The sequence below is a fragment of the Lepidochelys kempii genome, chromosome 6 (assembly GCF_965140265.1).
Source record: "Lepidochelys kempii isolate rLepKem1 chromosome 6, rLepKem1.hap2, whole genome shotgun sequence".
NCBI lineage: Eukaryota > Metazoa > Chordata > Testudines > Cheloniidae > Lepidochelys > Lepidochelys kempii.
This window is the reverse complement of record NC_133261.1, coordinates 109,899,052-109,918,848: the sequence shown is the minus strand read 5'-3', so window position 1 is coordinate 109,918,848 and position 19,797 is coordinate 109,899,052. Positions and strand designations below refer to the sequence as shown.

The window sequence follows — 19,797 nt, the reverse complement described above, 5'->3', positions numbered from 1 at the left end:
TAAATGTCAAAAATTTAGCAACAAATATTAAATAACTTCATTACTGTCCACAACACAAAATGCTGTCTTCTTTCTGGAGAAAGAAATTTCATTTTAAAAGTATATTAACATGGAAGGACAAAACAAATTTTCTTAAATAAAAATATTTTACAATTCATGTTTTACCATTAATGTTTTGCCTTTAAATATATGAATAATTTCAATTTCACTTGTAAAGTTCTTAAGCTCAGCCTGAAAACAAAAAATTACAAGGACAAGAGAACTGAAATTAAGAATGCTTTCTTTTTAACTAAAGCATTGTCTTCAGTTAAAAAATGTGTGGCAACTTGAGAAGTTTGAACCTTACTCTCAGAAAAGTTCCATATAAAACTGGAGGCTAAGTATGACACTGCTATTGACTAGCACTACTTCATCAATAATGACACAGTACGTTAGATACTGATACTAACACATGCCTGCTAATACATCCCTTGTGCATCCTTAATTATGATTATGTGCCAAATTCTAACCTCAATTACACCTCTGAATAGAAAATAAGGGAAAACCACAAGAAAAATAAGAGAGAACGCTCTATTTTAAGGGATATTTCAGGGAAACACCATTTCCTTTAGCATATCATGTATTTTTCTCTCTCAAGTGGATATTTCTATTGCCTCAAATATACAATGCAATTATCATAAGCTTCAATTTAATGTTTAAAATATTACTTAACAGTTTTAATACATTTAAATACATTTTAAAATAAGGGATGAGTGGTAACCAAAAGGGATAAATCAATTAAATAAAGGATGGTCCCTTAAAATAAGAGACCAGTGGTCACCCTACCTATAAAAACTCTATTATTTTATAGGACCCAAGAGAGAGCTAGACATTTCACAGAAGAACATGGTCCCTGGCTCACTGATTTTACAATTTAGATTTTAGCCTTGACATAATGAGCAATAGTGACAGGCAGTAGGGAAGTGACGAGGCAAGAAAAGATAAGGGTTACGGCAACACCATCATACTGTTAAATCAATTTAAGCATGCACATATTTTGGTATGTCTAATACCATATTTTTATATAATTAAAAACTAAGATGCTACAGTGAACACTATTGACATGCTTATTCTGGACACAGCAGACATACTGATACTTCAACTGGAATTTAAATGAGAAGCATAAGGATCACAGAAACTAGAACACTGATTTATAGGGGTGTACAAGAATATAGAGTCCAGAGTTTGGCCTTCTTAATTAATTTAAGGAAAGGTAGTTTTTAATGGTGCAACACCAGGACAAAATGTTTGACTTACAATACTTAGGAAACAAGATGAAATAAGCAAATATGTTTGAAGGAATTTGCATTATGAAAAATCATCACTATAATGGAGAGAACGTTAGCACAAAAAGTAGAGGTACCATTACTGAGTTAATTACTTTATAAAAGTTCTGGTCCATTTAAACACATTGGTTATGAGTATATGTTGCAAAATTTATTTCTGAAAATACTGAAGGTTGTAACAGTTACTACAATTATGTATTATGATAGAAACACCATCACTAAAATAACCCCCCTGCACAGACTGAGCTATGACAGCAGGGAAAACCTACTGAACTATGACACTACAATACTACCAAGAATCCCTCACCTTACAGTGGTTTTTTTCAGTTTGCATGCATTGAGAAGACTCACAGACCTGTTTAATCCATGACTGAGAGGTGCATAAACAAAGCAGAATAAAAGTGAATACAACAAGTGTGGAACAAGACACATTTAAAACAAACTTACAATTAAAGACACACATAACTGCACATTCAAGATATGAAATTACATGCAAGAGTGAAGTACCATGGATTTTATGGCTCCTCAGTCAGATGTGTGGTCAGTTCAAAATACGTATTTACAGTCCAACAATATATCTATGTATGACAAGAATGTTTAGCAATACTCTGTATATGCTGACCATCTCCGGAGCTTCAACAAGCAGCCTAAATTCTCTTAAAAATCAGAGGATATCATCAACAAATGGATAATATCAAGCTAGAGAACAAGCACTATTACTACAAGGATAAGCATTAGAATATAAATCGTCACACATATATACACACATACAATGCAGTTGTGCAGTAATGGTATAAATATTTAGGATGGTTGCATTGATCAGTGATAAACAAGGCAATGAAAGCCTATGGCAGTAAAGCCTTTACAGCATATTATCTTATATAAAACTATTTTACAGATATTTGAGAGGGTTTAAAAACACTGAAGTAATTTTTGGTATCCTTATACTAGGAAAACAAGGTATTGTATATTTACCATAAGTAATACCAATACCCCAGGGGTCTGTAGTGGGAACAGTCCTACTCAACATATTCATAAATAATCTGGAAAAGGGGGTAAACAGTAAGGAGGAAAAATTTGCAGATGATACAAAACTACTCAAGATAGTTAAATCCCTGGCAGACTGTGAAGAGTTACAAAAGGATCTCACAAAACTCAGTGACTGGGCAACAAAATGGCAGGTGAAATTCAATGATGATAAATGCAAAGTAATGCACATTGAAAACATAATCTCAACTATACATATAAAATGATGGGGTCTAAATTAGCTGTTACCACTCAAGAAAGAGATCTTGGAGTCACTGTGGATAGTTCTCTGAAAAAATCCACTCAATGTGCAGCGGCAGTCAAAAAAGCAAACAGAATGTTGGGCATCATTAAGAAACGGATAGATAATAAAACAGAAAATATCATATTGCCTCTATATAAATCCATGGTATGCCCACATCTTGAATATTGCGTGCAGATGTGGTCAACCCATCTCAAAAAAGATATATTGGAATTGGAAAAGGTTCAGAAAAGGACAACAAAAATTATTAGGGTAGAGAAAGGCTTCCATACGAGGAGAGATTAATAAGACTGGGACTTTTCAGTTTGGAAAAGAGACGACTAAGCGGGGATATGATAGAGGTCTATAAAATCATGACTGGTGAGGAGAAAGTAAATAAGGAAATATTATTTACTCCTTCCCATAACGCAAGAACTAGGGGTCACTAAATGAAATTAATAGGCAGCAGGTTTAAAACAAATAAAAGGAAGTATTTTTTCACACAACACACAGTCAACCTGTGGAACTCCTTGCCAGAGGCCTTTATGAAGGTCAAAAGAGAACTAGATAAATTCATGGAGGATAGGTCCATTCCAGGATGAGCAGGGATGGTGTCCCTAGCCTCCATTTGCCAGAAGCTGGGAATGGGAGACAGGCAATCGATCACTTGATGGTTACCTGTTCTGTTCATTTCCTCTGGTGCACCTGGCATTGGCCACTGTCGGAAGACAGGATACTAGGCTAGACGGACGTTTGATCTGACCCAGTATGGCCGTTCTTATGTTCTTACATTATTGAGAAACTTCATAGAACTCAGAGGGAGAAGACAACATCTAAATGTAACCTGAAACAGCTTTTCTATTACAAAGGTCACAGCTTTAAAATTTAATATAATGGGCCTTTCCAGGACTAGAACAAGTGTTGCTCCACCCTGGCTGCAAATAGTTTTTCCCAAAAAGCATAAAGAGTCTAATTCTAGATATACACAGTCCCAAAATATTGGAGCTTAAGCCCTATCCAGGGCTGATAGCAGCCCATCCTGAATCAAAGACCAGTCTAACAGGGCAGGTTAGGGGCAGAATTAGGTAACTTGTGTAACTGGGTATTTAAAGAGTGCAAGATATTTGAAGTTGCTCAGAGGTTTGCAATATTAGAATAAGTCTGGGTGGAGATGGCTAAGTGGAGAGAGCGGAGGTGCAGTGGTCAAAAGGTATCTGACGAATTAATTAATCATATATGTATTAATGAATATGTTAAACATACTATGACTGTATGGTATATAGATATCTATATCAACAAAAGTGAAGGGTTTTGCTAACTAAAGGGGAAAACTGTGCTGTGTTAGCCTGGCTAATGGGAGTAACCCCAGAAGAAAATATCCTAGTTGGCTTACTGAAATTTCCAAAGTTTATACTAGTGTAGTTCCACTGACTTTAATGAAGCTACCCTGATGTACAAACATCAGAGAAGTTTCAGAGTGGTAACCGTGTTAGTCTGTATCAGCAAAAACAACGAGGAGTCCTTATGGCACCTTAGAGACTAATAAATTTATTTGGGCATAAGCTTTCGTGGGCTAGAACCCACTTCATCAGATGCATGGAGTGGAAAATACAGTAGCAGGCATAAATACCAGGCCTGCTGCATCTATATTTCCATTGGAATTTTCTCTCTCCTCTCTCTCCCGCTCTCTCTCGTTCACATACACACACTCTCTCTCTCTTTTTCTCCTAAATGAAACAGGAATCTAATAATATTCAAGTTCAAGCTGAGCTTTCAGACCCACAATGTTGAAGTGAAGTCAAAATTTGAATCAGAAAATTTGCCAGCCCCAATTAAGGTAATTGTAAATGGTGCACAATTTGGTTTAACAATTTTTGTCTAACATGCTCCCTCACCTTCATTTAAATTAATTAGAATAAATTCAAGAACTCTTTTATGGCTTTAATTGCATTATGCCTTTGAGTGTGATACATTAATATCTTCTATTGTTAGTAACGTAATGTAATAGATTAGTTTTGCCACTCAAAGTTCACTCTAAAGAGAATATTTGTGTTTATATTCCATTTATTTAAAAACTTTTTTCTTAATAGTTGAGGGTATTAAAACAGAAGAATTAATTGAAACTGCATAGTGATTTTGTATTTATGCCAGTTAAAAATCATTGTTGCTCCAGTACAGAATGTCGTACATTAATTCCAAGAGAGAGAGCAATTTCTCAGAGGGCATATGTTGCTAGTTTGGAAGCAACAGGAATTTATCTTATTAAAGTATTTTATACTCTGTACAAAACCATGCTTTTTATAGTGTTCTTTTTGTACCAGTTTGTTTATTTTCATCTTCAGTCCTCACCGTTTTGCTCCACTGTGATCTCTTACAATCTCTTCAAGCAGAGAGAATGAGTGATTATTTCCTTTTGAAAGCTAAGCTATATGCTAGTCTATAGACTGCACCAGAATCCCTACTGAGCAAGATACGGCCTGTATTCTTTTCCCCTACATTTTCTCCTCTTATACTTTTGTCTAATGGCAACAAAGCTATATCAAATCAGCTCCAAAATCTAGGTTTTAATTGGGAATACAAAGCATTACCACTATGCGGTGGATTGCTTCTGGAATATCTAAGTTTACAAGCGGCTGAATGTTTTCAAATCCTTCAGTGTAAAAAGAACAATGATCTTTTGTTTTTGTTTTTACTAACTGAAGTCAGCATAGAATGGTTTCTTTAAAATTACACATATTATGTAAACGAAGCAACAACTTAAGCTTCTAAATGCAAATAAAGAGTTATGTAAAAAAAAGTTCCTTCTTGCTGACACATTTTCATTTGTATCACACACATGCTCTTCCACAGTATTTTAATATGGAAGGGCCCAATATAAATACAAAACAGTTAATGAATTCATTTTTCTCACCATTTGTAAGCATAAAATACTTATTCAGAATAAAGCTACCCCAAATATGGAATATCTGGAGCATAATTTAACATAAAAACTGGGAATCCTATCAGTTAGTTTAGGGGTCAATATCAAAAGCTTTCAGCAGTGGACAATAATCTGCAAAGTAAAAATAGTCTTCCTTTCACAGTAATTCATTGAAGAAGTAGCTCATACCCAAGTGTGCTTTTTAAAATCTCTGTTCCTCCTGAAGTTTAGTTATGTGATGAACTGTAACAGTGTACAATATAGATTTCTGAAAGACAGACTTAAATAAATTTGAAAGTAGCAAATTCTATATTAAAACCTACATTTTAGAATCTATAAAGTGAAAATTTCGTATAAGTACATTTGTAATTGTACCAGTTCATTTAAAAAAAAGATTTTTTTAAAGAAACAATTATCTTACGTACTATAGTACCTGAATTTATAAATTACATTTCTGTGAGAATGAGAGAAATAACACTGTCTTAATAAGAAAAGGAGTACTTGTGGCACCTTAGAGGCTAACAAATTTATTTATTTATTTATTTATGTCTTAATAAGCATCTAGTTAACAGGCAAGATTGCCTATGTCTACTGTTTTTTCTCCCATAAGGAGGTGTCTCAGGTTATTTTCTCACTGTTTATTTAAAATCTATGGGTGAGACTCTCGTCCCCCCTCTGGTCCCCTGACGCTGGGTAGAAAGGTCAGTGAAGAATTTTCACAGAACAGGAACTAAGGAAGACAGCCACCGGCTGTCCTCCAACAAGCCCTACCTAGCACAGGCGAAATGCTGGGGGAAAGGCTACGGAAGGGTAAAGCTGCAGCACATAGCTAGCACAGCAGGGATGCCAGGCAATGATGAGGCATATAGGCTGCAGGGGTTAGCCTGTGGGGCTGTCTAAATTAATCCAGAATCAGGGAAGTGCCAGGATGATTTAAAACCCATTTTAGGTACCCCCAGTCCTGGGCTGCAAGTTCTTTCTGTTCTGCACCTCTTAGTGACAGGGTATGGAATAACACCCTATGTGTACATCTGAAGTATGTTAATACTCATATGCTGCATTTTATTTTGCAATTATTATGTGCAACAACTCTTCTTTGCTAGTGCTAGGGAAAGGAATTATGATGAATAAAATTAAACACCCTAAACGTGCAGTATATACAAATCAGTGTTACTTTACTTCTGAAATACTAAAAACAGTTTTTCTTTTTTAAAATAGGTTCTCACCTGCTTTTGAACATTCTGATGACATTTAACCCATTTAAATTTATCTTTCCTTCCCATCAGCAGGGCTAGTTCAAACAATACTGCTGAACCTGTGTCAAGGTACCTGCAACTGCACTGAGCCCCCAGGTCATAGAGGCCCAACTCCATCTCAGGTAAGCAGAAACAACAGTGTGATGTTTCCTGATTCTATCACTGTGTGGTGTAGAGTATAAACTGCTTTGTGCTGAGAGCTTTGTGGTGACAATAACTTGAACAACCTGGGTAATCAGCAACACTCCCCTTTCATCATGTCAATGGCTGGTTTCCTTCATAGCACATCATATGTTTCTACCTCATGTTTAATGTAAAATCTGTATCCTCTGTATCCCTAGCTCCTTCTACAAACACAAGTAATTTCTGGACACGTTGCTATTCTTATCTCTACAATCTGCCTTCCATGGACTGATAGTATTACCACCACTCAAAGCTGGTTTGGCATTCAAGGTAGGGGAATGTAGAAGGAGAAATCAATCGTACACAGAATCTTATCTTTTGCACCATGGGGCATAACAGACTGGCTCTGTAGTGCGACTCTGGTTTGTCCAAATTGAACCTGCTCCACCAATCCCACTTTTTCCAGAGCTTGAATATGTAAAGGAATACACAAATATGAAGCATACTAATTTTTAAACCACACCCAAGACATTTAAGCAATTTTTAAAGGGACTTAAATACATGTTAATAATAATAAGTCAGAGCAGGGTTGTTTTCACTGGCATAAGTGTTTGCTAAATATGGTTTGAAATAAGTGAATTTCCTTGTACAACACAGAAAATTAGATTTCTACATAAAATAATTTTACTGAGAAAAAGTGACCAATAGCATTATATGACTTTGTCACAGGACTACATGCCTTCCCCAAATTTTGTTTCTTCTATTTTCTAAAACAAAGAACCCTGGCATTACTTTTCAGAACATGTTCTGAAATCCAAAGCAGAAATTTCCTACTCTTAATCTACTAGACTGCAGAATCAAGAAAGAAACACATAAATAATAGACTAATCATTGTATATTTCCAGGGTATTTACTGCAATAACATTTGGCCTGATTAATTAACTTGGTATGAATAGAAAGATGTTGTAAGTATTTTTACAAGATTTTAACTGTAAATCACTTTTTCAATTATCTAGACCATTGCTTTGAAAGTGTTATCTAAAGAGCGAAAAACTGCACATACACACTCATAAAAGCGTTACAACGACATTTACTACTTTCTCAATTAGTTTAATAGTTTCAAGTTTCTCCATACCTCTTTGTGGCTGGTGCCACAGTTTCCTTCCTGGTTCCTGATGGGGAAGGTAGAGAGCCACTTGGTTTCTTTGGTAACACGGTTCCATTATTAACAGTTGTCCTTAAAGGCAGTGTTTGTACCAAGGGTCTAGCTGTAAGACAAACAGATGGTAAAACCACAGCTTGCACTGAAAAGGTCACTTTTTATTTCTGCAGATAACAAAAAAGGGTTACACGCATTTGACAGATGCTTTTGAAGTGTTAACTTTGTTTCAATAAAGTAGGGATTAAAAATTAAACAGGAACAAATTAACTAAACTTCAGCCATAGTCCTATTTATTATAAGGAACTCATTTGGAATAGGCTTCTTATAAGAATTTAAACTGAATATTAAACTAGTAACAAGTTACAGCTGAATAATTTATTGCATTCAGAAATCTCTCATTACAATAACCCTGTAGTCACATTTCTGAAATTTTACTTGCTAAATCTCAGCTACAAGGGGTGAATCATTTTTATTGTTAAACATATTCATAATGACATAAGTGAAATATCCTTTGTACTGCTTAAGGGCCTAATTCTGCAACTCTTACTCATGTTGGGAGCTACTGGAGTACAATGGGACTGCTTACACAAGCAACCCTAAATCACTCCACTCTCCAAAAAAATAAATCCACTTCCCTTCTAGAGCATGTTCAACGTAGCACCAGAAAGGATGGTGAATAGCCTTCTGAGAGGCCTGTGTTCTTCAATAAAGAAGCTATACACTGTTGCTTATGCAACAAGCTTTCCCAAGGTCTATGTCAGGGGTTCTCAAACTGTGGGTCATGACCCCTCAGAGGGTCACAAGATTATTATGTGGGGGTCACAAACTGGCAGTCTCCACCCCAAAACCCGCTTCGCCTCCAGCATTTATAATAGCGTTAAATATAAAAAATGTGTTTTTAATTTGTAAGGGGGGGGGTTGCACTCATAGGTTTGCTGTGTGAAAGGGGTCACCAGTACAAAAGTCTGAGAACCACTGGTCTATATACACTGCGTTAAAAACTTGCTTTTAAGTATTTGGTTTCATGATTGAGAACCCAGCATATATTTTTAAAGTGAGAAAATGCCATTGGAATCAATAGAACCATGGATATTATTAACTGAGATGCTCTACTCATGTCATCTTGATCAAAAAACCCACAATATAGAAAAATAAATTATGTACACACCATATGCATAATTAATTTTTGAACTGTTTTTATCAAAGATTTTCATTCAAATCAACCATATAGTAGTTCACAGCCTTAACCATTGTTTGTTAACAATAGAAACAATGGAAAATATAAAGATAAGTAAATACAGTTATAGAAAGTGTTTTGAAACAGGATCTTTAAATTCTACAGCTGGATTTTAAATGGCTTCTCTTAATTTACGGAGATAATTAGCAAATATGAACTTAGTAACTTTCTTCATGTATTTATATCAGCTGCTTTCAACATGGCTAGTTTTCTCTACCTACAGAAAAAAACCCAAAGAACTGCAATGTTCATAGAGCTATCTGAACTTTGATGGAACTTTACTTCTCATAACTTCTGCTATAAATTATTTCAAATTCTTGCTTACTTGGGGTATTCCTAACTGTGAGGAGAGTAGGAGCTACTGGCTGGGCTAGGTCATCCTCCATTCACCTTTCTAAAGGTGACAAAGTCTTTGGGTTTCGAGGAAGACACTAACCAAAAGAAGGCATCATCAGGAGAAGTGTGATTCAGGAGGCATTCTCTTCCCTCTAAATTAGTATTTAACCAATACCTCAGTCTGATATTAAAAGGTGCATTACTATTGGAGGTACCATCTCTCAGTGAAGCTATAAAACCCAGGTTCTAATCAACTGTTATCATTAAAAGATCCAATTATTAATTATTATTGTTACAAGACCAGAAATGTAACTTCAATCTCCTTGCAAAATTCTAGTTCTGAAAATCATATTCTGCCTATTTAAATTCTCCTTCCATTTTAAATCCTGCCCTACAATGTAGTAGAGCTCGGCTGTTTTAAACAGCTGCTGTGCTTGATGCCCATCAAATGGTTTCGGTAAATAGTTGATATATCAGTTTGTAAAGAACTTTAGAATCCATCGATACTAAAAGAGGCTATATAAAATGTAAACTATCATTAAAATGCTTGAAGCAGCTAGTCAGGTAGCAAGTCTCGGCTGCTGGGCTCTTTCACAACTGGCACCCCTCTCCTGCATCCCAAAGTACACATGTCCGGGAAGCCCATACGACTTCATGAGCTTTGCTCCTGTGAAGGAGCAGGGAAACTGCTGCCTGGCACAGCCGGGGTTAAAGAAAACCTGTGGGCTCAGCTAACCCCGCCTCACTATACCTGCAGCCAATACCAGGCCTGGAGAGGGGAGAAAAGGAGGGAGCCTGGCTCAGTTGCAGGCTGTTTGGGGAGGAAGCAGGAGCTCTCTGTTTGCCTGTCTGAAGGGATGGATCAGTGACTGGTCAGCCAGCACAATCACTAGAGGCAAGTAAACCTTCCCCTGGCAAGGAGAGCCTGCAGCCAAGCCCCAACTGTGGGGTAACTGAACTAACAGAGTCATGCCCCAAACTAAAGAGACTCTAATAAGTAGCAGCCCAGAGAAGCGGGTCTTGACCACCCCCCAGGCAGAAAAACAGACCCATCAACCCATTTAGGGGTTTGAACTACACAAGGCCCTGGGGAGAGTCTGGGTCCCCCTCCAACGCAGCTGACCAATGATCTAGCCACTAGGCTGCTTGGCCACCGAAGGCTCTATCACAAGTGGTGGAGAACATGGGTATCGCCCTAGTCCCTGCCGAAGGGAACTTAAAAAAAAAAACAAAAGCCCAATCAAAAGGGAAGACCTTGAATGGAGATGGAACAGCTGCTGAAATAGATAGCTGAGCAAAACACCCACCATGAACAGCAACAACTCTTGCAGCAGATGGCCACGCAGCTGCAGCAGTTAATTGGTGAACTGGCAGTCCAGCAGGTGGCCTCCATACTGCGACTCAGTGCTCCAGCAGAGACAACTAACCCCACCCCTATCCGGTTTACCAAAACAGGGCCTGAGGATGATCCTGAGGCTTTCTTAGAAACTTTTGAGCAGGTAGCCACGGTAGCCCCAAGACCAATGGGTTGCAGTGCTGACCCCGTACTTAATTGGGGTAGCACAGACCACATATCGTGCTTTAGACGCAGAAGCCATGCCATTATGCTCCATGAATTCCAAAAGAGTGACTACGGAGCTTACGAGGATCTTCGCTCAAGTCGAGGTGCCTCAGAAGATCTTGATAGACAGCCCACAACTGAGCCAGGATCCTTCCTTTTCTCCCCGCTCCAGGCCCAGCATTGGCTGCAAGTATAGCAGGGCATGGCTAGCTGAGCCCACAGGTTTTCTTTAACCCCTGCTGTGCAAGGCAGCAGTTTCTCTGCTCTTTCACACATCCCTCCCCTTATGACTCCACTTGAGGTCTGCCTCCCCTCCCCCAACTGTTCTTCACCATCCTATGAGAAGTCAGCATTCAGATGGAGCTTTAGCTATCTAGCTCACTTGTTGGTCCTTTGTCATGACCTCAGCCCTTCAGCTGGTTGTTGGTAGTGCTGTCCCCTTTCAGGGTGCTGAAAAGTCCAGTGCTTCAAGAGGCCAGTCTTCCTAATTGGGGCATGCAGTCCCTGGTCTCTTTGAGTTTGGCCCACTTGCTCCAGTCCTTAATAAACCCTCTTGCTGAGTTTAGTAGGGAAACCCAGTCCTACCTCTTCCCTACGTTCCAGGCCAAGGCCCAGTATAAAGCGGTTACACCAATCTCTCCCCAACCCTTTACTGTTTCCCTGGCCTGCTTTCTATTGAACTCCTCCTGTATACTGTTCCCCTGGTTCAACCCTAAGGTACTCTCCTCCCGAGATTCTGTGGGTGGCTTCTCCTCCACCTGTATTGTGAGCCCCTGCTCCATTTCCAGGGGCTTCTCAGCCTCTCTGGCACTCACCAGGTTGTGTTTCAAACCATCCGTATTGTTTCCTCTCTTAAAGCAGGATTCCACTCCCAACCATCCCCAGCTCTCTTCTTGGAGCGGGGGTTATGAGCCATGAAGTTAGGCCATGCGCTATCTTTTTCAGGAAGGAGCTCACCTCGGCCTTCCTCCTGGAGCTGGGGTTGTGGTTCAGGCAATCAGATCTCCCTACTCCAGACAGGAGTCTCCCCCAGCTCTCTTCTATGGAGCTGGGGTAATGGTTTGGGCAAGTTGACAGAACAAGGAGCCATGGTCTCAAGTTGCCGTGAGGGAGGTCTAGGTTGGATATTAGAAAACACTATTACACTGGGAAGATGGTGAAGCACTGGAATGGGTTTCCTAGTTAGGTGGTGGAATCTCCATCCTTAGAGGTTTTTAAGGCCTGGCTTGACAAAGCCATGGCTGGGATGATTTAGTTGGTGTTGGTACTGCTTTGAGCAGGGGTTGGACAAGATGACCTCCTGAAGTCTCTTCCAACCCTAATCTTCTATGATTCTAAGTTACAAGGCTTTAGCCAGCTTCACCCTCAGGTGGGTGCCTTTTCCCAATTAGTCCTCTATCTTGGAGGATTCCACAGGACAGCCTTTTCCTGCTGATCTCTGCCCTGCTATGAGAGAGGAGGTGGCAAATATGCTAGTCCCCTTCTCCCAGATCATTCCCAACTGATTGGGTGAGAGGGGATTCTTGCTCTGACCACTCTGCAAGGCTTCTGGTCCTGGCCTTTAAAGAAACAGTCAGTGACTTTCTCCATATAAACACTTATTCCTGGGACCAATTCCTCTCCACCAGTACAGCCTTATTTCCTAGGCCTTTGCATACACAAGAAAGTTCCCATTGTTTTAAAGGGCCATTTCACGTGACCGGGATGGGCTGAACAGCACCCTTATGTGGGCAGACTACTCCATCATAGATGTCCATTCAGTTTCTGCTGTAGGTACTAAGGCATAGAAGAGCAAATGCTCTGAATGGGTGTTTAGAATGAGATGCATATTTCACTATAAGATTATGGGTAAAAATTTCAAAATGTGATTTAAGAGCCTAAATCTCATTTTCAAACTGACTTAGATTGTTAGGATCCTACATCTAATTGAAAGCAAAAGAGATTTAGGACCTTAAGTCACTTTTGAAAATGGGATTTAGTGCTTTTGACAATTTTGCCCTATTGCTAGGTCTTGTCATAGGGCAGAACCAGCCTTCTTAGGCTTCGATCCTCCAGTTCACTGCACATGGGTGAATCACTGTGCCAGCATGAAGGCCCACTGAAGTCAAAGAGCAGACATGCAGTAAATAGCAGGACTGGGGTCTTAGTTTGTAAATGCTGGCCAGGGACCATGTTTTCCTATGTGTCTGTACAATGCCTAGAATAATGGGGCCCTGAGCTTTAACAGACTACCCTGGTTTTATTTCTACAAACTAAAAGCTGTCAATCATTGCCCCACTGAACTTGGTAACTCAGTTTTGCCATTAAACTTTATTCGTTGAGGAAAGAAGTTAGTTCTTTTCTCATGCTCCTATTGGGTCCATAGATTACATCTAACAGGACAGAGGATGCTCCAAGGGAACATTGAAATGAGGAAGAGTCCTAATAGACTGACACAAAGAAAAAAAATCACTCTTGAAAAAGCACTAAGAAAAAAACTGCACATGATTCCCGATTATACTATGTTAACTCTTTCTAGCTTCTAGAACATTGGAATGTGACTGTTGTAAGCTTCTCAGTCATTACTGCCTTCAGGAGTGGCCAACCTGAGCCTGAGAAGGAGCCAGAATTTACCAAGGTACATTGCCAAAGAGCCATAGTAATACATCAACAGCCCCACCATCGGCTCCCTCCGCTCACTTCCAGCGCCTCCTGCCCACCAGCAGTCCTGCCAATCAGCGCCTCCCCCTCCCTCACCGGACCTCCGGATCAGCTGTTTCGTGACATGCAGGAGGCTCTGGGGAGGAGTGAGGGAAAGGCTGGCTCAGGGGAGGGGAAGGGAAAGGGTGGAGTGGGGGCAGGGCCCATGGCAGAGCCAGGGGTTGAGCAGTGAACACCCCCTGGCACTTTGGAAAGTTGGCACCTGTAGCTCCAGCCCTGGAGTCGGTGCCTATACAAGGAGCCGCATATTAACTTCTGAAGAGCCACATGTGGCTTCGGAGCCACAGGTTGGCCACCCCTGACTGCCTTGCAGACCTCAGGTTTTCAAACTCTGAACAAAACAAGCTTTCGTATGTTTGTGCATGTTAACTGACTTTAGCCAACATGTCTGAGCACTGAAGTCCATTTTGAGCATGAAAGCTTGCAGCACATTTTACAAGAAGGAGCGCTAAATTATGTGAATACCAGAACAGAAAGTATTACAGATACTAACAAAAATTGGATTCATGCATTTTGCAATGCAAATTAGTCACCAAAACAAAGTTTTCTAATAACATTAAAATATAAATCTGCTCTTCATGTATTCATTTTTTTTAATATAGAGGTGCTACCTTGTGGTTGACATATGAAACCAATGTCCTGAAAACTTGTGGTCATTAACCATCCAATGGTCTTTTCATAACACCAATGTCATGGCCATATAAACACTCAGATGATTCTGTTTTGCCAAAGTAAGTTCCCGTTGCAGTTGGCTAGATGTGCTTTTCTTCATATCTTGCTTTTCATAATTGGATACATGTATGAACACCCAAACCTATTGAAGTGTTGGAATGAGCTGGCTAAGTGTGTACCTACCTTCTTACCTGGATAGAATCAGAATTATTCCACAGTATGTCACAAATGCTATACTGCTACCAGCTAATAGAGATTCACCTTCTAATCAAGTGGTAAGCACCTGTGCTTCGGGAGCACAAGGATCCATGTTCTATCCCTATTACTACTACAAAGTTAGAGTGAAAAAGGCATGCAATACAGCAATAACCTGGAATTCTTAAGTGTTACATTATTAACTCTTTTTAAATTCTTTAATTAATCAGTTACATACGCTGTGGCTTTTTAGTTGTATTTATTACAGTTATCCTAAATAGCTACAGCTGTCAAATAGCTCCAAACATGTCAGTACTGTTAGCTTGCTAATAACTCAGTCATTCATATTATAGTTTTGTCAGTTGTTACATACTGATTTTGCAAGTTCTGTTGCTTCAGTCTTACCTGTTGTAGCAGCACTGACATGTTTATCAGGCTCAGCATCAGCTGCTTTTTTAGTCATACTCTGATCTATGGATTAATAGGGCTATTAAGATTACAAACAAACCAATAATTGAAAAAAGGAAAGAATAACAAACAAAAATAAAAGAAAGGCAGGAAGTCATAAAAACTCTACATAATAGGCTAATTAAATTTTTTAAAAGCCATTAGTAAATTAACTCCTAACTGGACTAGGTAAGCAACTGAAGTTTCATTGTACGTATTTTTTAACTACATGACTGAAAGCTCACACAAGTGCTCATACAACACTGCACAAACAATAACTGATTTTATCCTGAGCTTAGCTTCATTATGCTGTCTAAAATTGGAATTCATTAGGCTTTAAACCAAGCAACGTTAACTATTGTGCCATGGGAAAATTTGAGCAGTCTGCAGTGGTTCTAGAATCTACAGTCCACTGCAATACCCAGTGCCAGGTCTTAAAAGTTGAGCTGGGAATTTACTTTTCTCTCAGGTTGGCCCCAACATGGCACCTCTGATTTGAATTGTTGAATATCTGCATCAAACAAGATATAACTGCACTTTAAATCCTGACTATTATATGTCAGTCTTTTGCATGAGAGTGTTTGAGATCCAAGTTCAATTTTTTGTTTAATAATTGTCGCACTGGGGGTTAAAGGTGCAATCGATGGGAAAAAGTTTGAGTCTCAATCAACTTCCCATGACAAGATGTCTGCAGTTCCAGCTTTGGCCCCCTCTAGTCAAATCCCTCCCATAACGGTCATTGTTAGTCACTGCTGCTCTAAACTATCACTCTGAAGTTTTTTATTATTCCTAAAAGTGAGGTATACTGCAATTTTAACATACAGGAAATTGTTAAGCGTTTTTATTGGTTTGGTTTTAAGTTGTTTGAGATATGCAGTTTGTTCAAAAATAGTTTTACCTATAATTCATGAGAAAAATGTCCACCTCTGAAGTTTAGCATTTTGTCAAAACTGCTAAAAGGAACAAATTATTAAGATGCTTCTGATTCTACTTTATAGCCCCGCAGAGGTATGGGGGAAGCAGACAGTGATGATGAAGGTGAAATATCATGATAAAAATAAATTTTATATTAATATTTATAGTTGCACCTATTTCTGGAAATTAGCAGGAAATTGCCCTAGAGCAAATCACAAATGTTATCAATACTTATTTCAGTAGTTTGTGATGGCCGAACAGCTCATGTCAGTTGACGCTCTTCCTCTGCAGTATGTGGTACAAACTCCCTAGAAAGTTGCCATCATAAAGAAAGTATCTGCTATATTAGCATCCAGTTCGGCTCCTACCGAAGTCAATGCACCATTAACTTCAATGCAAGCAGGATTGGCCCTGTAGTTGTACTTCTTACACTGGCATGAAGCCTAAGAATAAGAACTGATCTGGCTGCAATTTGACAATAGTTACTGGCCTTTGTTTTCTCAGCTCAAAGAACTCTGAATGTAAATGTAACATAGGGCTTCTTAGCCCCTCAAAAATTATGTTGGAATGGAGCTTTTTTTTTTCTGAAGCTACTTATAGTAGTATTTACTTTATCAGACCTTAAACAGTTTCTGGCAGCAAAAGAAGCAAGGACAATAATTAGGGCTGCCAACTTTCTAATTGCACAAAACTGAACACCCTTGCCCTGCCTCACCCCTTCCCTAAGGTCCCCTTGCTCCGCTCCTACTCTGAGGCCCTGCCCCCACTCACTCCATCCCCTCCTTCCATTGCTCACTCTCTCCCACCCTCACTCACTTTCACTGGGCTGGGGCAGGTGGTTAGGGTGCGAAAGGGGGTGAGGGTTCTGGCTGGGGGTGTGGACTCCAAGGTGGAGCCATACATGAGGGGTTCAGGATATGGGAGGGGGCTCCGGGCTGCTGCAGAGGGATTTGGAGTGCGGGTGGGGGCTCAGGGTTCAGGCAGGGGGTTGGGGTGTGGGTGGGGGTTCAGGCTCCAGCTGGACACGCTTATCTCAAGTGGCTCAGGAAGCAGGTGCAGGCTCCAGCTGGGGGTGCGGGCTCTGGGGTGGGGCTGGGGATGAGGGGTTTGGAGTGTAGGAGGGGGCTCCAGGCTGGGGCTGAGAGGTTTGGAGTACGGGAGCAGGCTCAGGGCTAAAGCAGGGGGTTGGGTGAGGGAGGGGGTGTGGGGTGCAAGCTCTGGGAGGGAGCTCAGGGAGTTGGGGTGTGGGTGGGGGTTCAGGCTCCTGCTGGGAGCGCTTACCTCAGGGCTCCCAGTCAGCAGCGCAGCGGGGCTAAGGCAGGCTACCTGCCTGCCCTGGCTCCTTGCGGCTCCCAGAAGCGGCCACATGTCTGGCTTCTAAGCAGAGGAGCAGCCAGGCAGCTCTGTGCAGTGCGCGCTGCCTGCACCCACAGGTGCCGGCCCTGCAGCTCTCATTGGCCGCAGTTCCTGGCCAATGGGAGCTGCGGAGCTGGCACTTGGGATGGGGACATGCACAGAGCTTCCCTGGTCACACCTATGCCTAGGGACTGCAAGTACATGCCAGCTGCTTCCAGGAGCCACGCGGAGCCAGGGAGCCTGCCTTAGCCCTGTTGTGCTGCCGACCATACTTTAAACGGTCCGGTCAGTGATGCTGACGGTGCTGACCAGAGCCACCAGGGTGCCTTTTCAACCAGGTGTTCCAGTCAAAAACCTGGCAACCCTAACAACAATAGGAGAGACAAAACAATAATAGTGTGGACTCCTTCAGCATGTTCCAGCCAAGAACTAGTGTGTTTAAAAACCCATTAATTTAGTTCCACAGTGAGCTGCTGGCCTCCCCCTCCAAAACATACAAAGACCCTAATTCACCACAGCATGTGCTCAACTGTTTTGCTGCATCAGGGCCTAAAAAGTAATTGATGGCACAAGGTCACACAGAAGGTCTGTGGTAGATCTGGGAGAAAAGTCCAAATCCCTGATTCTCAGCCCTGTAACTTACTTACAAGACCATAAAATGCATATTTTCCTTCAAATATAAATTTAAAAAGTTTATTTTAAGTGAAAATATATCCCACTTGTAATGAAAGTACTTTCATAATTCAGAGCTTGTGAACCTAGCCATAGTTTTCACATCTAGCTTGCCACAATTACTTCTATTAAGATTATAGAACAAAAGAGGAAAAACAAAAAAAACCATGCATTTTGGACTAACTTTCAAATGGCAACAAACTCACCACACTTTTACAGCAAGCAAATCTGACTACATCAGACTACTACGACTTACACCATGTCATTCCGGTTGCAGCAACCCTTAGCTATCTATGTAACACTGGATGCTCAACTTAATTTTTTTATTACCTTTGTATAAATTGACATTATTCTTCACAACATGAATCAAGCTAGGTTAGTACGAGATACTCAAAGACAGCTTAGCCATCTTCACTGGCTGATCAGCTTCATCTGTATTGCCAAGATAAAATAGGGGTTTCAGTCCACAGAAGATGACCCACTCCTTGAAGAGTTTATGATCTAATTTCGGTCAAGAGGCAGCAAATAGGAATTGTGGGAAAATTAAAAATGTGGATTAAAACAGTAAGAAAATGCAGATGCTTTAATAGGTTGTGTGAGCTTCTGAAAGACTGCTACACTTACTTTTGTTTTTTTATGTATTCTATTTAGTAGGTGATGAATTTTGTTTTTAAATTTAAATTTAGTTGTTCATCCCGAGTGTTTTAAAAGACTGAAATAATGACAAACTTTAACACAGATAAATGTTTGACTAATTTTAAATAAATTTGTTTACATATATTTGAAATGCAAACCTTTGGTAGGTCCTTTCTTGTTCTGCATGGCCTGCTGTTCCTCTGTAATATTCAAACGTCGAACCACATCAGCCAGGGCTGATTTGAGCAGCTGGATGTCATCTTCCTGCATCTGGACACGCTGCTCCAGAGAAGCAATGCGGTCTGTTACTTCCATACTGCTTGCAGCAGAGGCACTGTCATCTAAACAAAATGGTGTGAAAACAATGTAATCTCAATGTGTTATCAAGAAATACAGAATGTATCTACGTTATCTGGAAGCATAATTTATTTTTTCAGACCTGTGGAATTATAACGAAAAGGAATGTTTTGAGATGTGAGAAAACAAAGGCTTCTGAGAAAAATCCAACCCCCTAAAATCATAGCTTTACTTTCAAGATTCATTCTTGTTATACATCCATTTTCTTAAACACCCACAGTGCATGTACTGTATTCTGTATCAGTGTAATCTATTTATCCCCACATCTCCTAAGCTCCTGCCTTTATAAAGAAATGCCAATATTATCCGTGCTCAAAATACCAGAACACCAAGAAACTGTTTTGCATCTATATGTGTATCTAATAAAACTGGTCATTTCTCACTTGATTGAAATTTCTCAAATATTGCCCATACACGTTTTTGGTTTGCTGAGACGCTTGTAAAAGGATGCAATATTGGTCCAATCTTGCAAGCACTTATGCACATAAGTAACAATATATGAAAGTAGTCTCATTGATTTAAATATTAAAAATTAAGTACATGTATAAGTATTTGAAGGACTGGCCCTTACTCTGTAAATTTACAGTTGGTCTTCACATTTCTTTACAATTCATCCTATATTTAGAAATAACTGAATCTGGTAGATACTTAGAACCTGAC

The 19,797-nt window shown here is 39.9% G+C and overlaps 1 protein-coding gene across 4 annotated transcripts in view; it reads right to left on the bottom strand.

The window, feature by feature from the left end:
* Window positions 1–19,797, bottom strand: part of EML1 (EMAP like 1) — a 200,070-nt gene that overhangs the window by 68,707 nt on the left and 111,566 nt on the right. For all 4 annotated transcript variants that reach the window (XM_073349634.1, XM_073349633.1, XM_073349636.1 and 1 more), the window contains exons 2-3: window positions 18,939–19,121; window positions 8,027–8,159 (exon numbers count right to left, since the gene is read on the bottom strand). In XM_073349634.1, coding sequence (XP_073205735.1) covers window positions 8,027–8,159; window positions 18,939–19,121 — 316 coding nt within the window. The remainder of the gene's footprint in view (window positions 1–8,026; window positions 8,160–18,938; window positions 19,122–19,797) is intronic.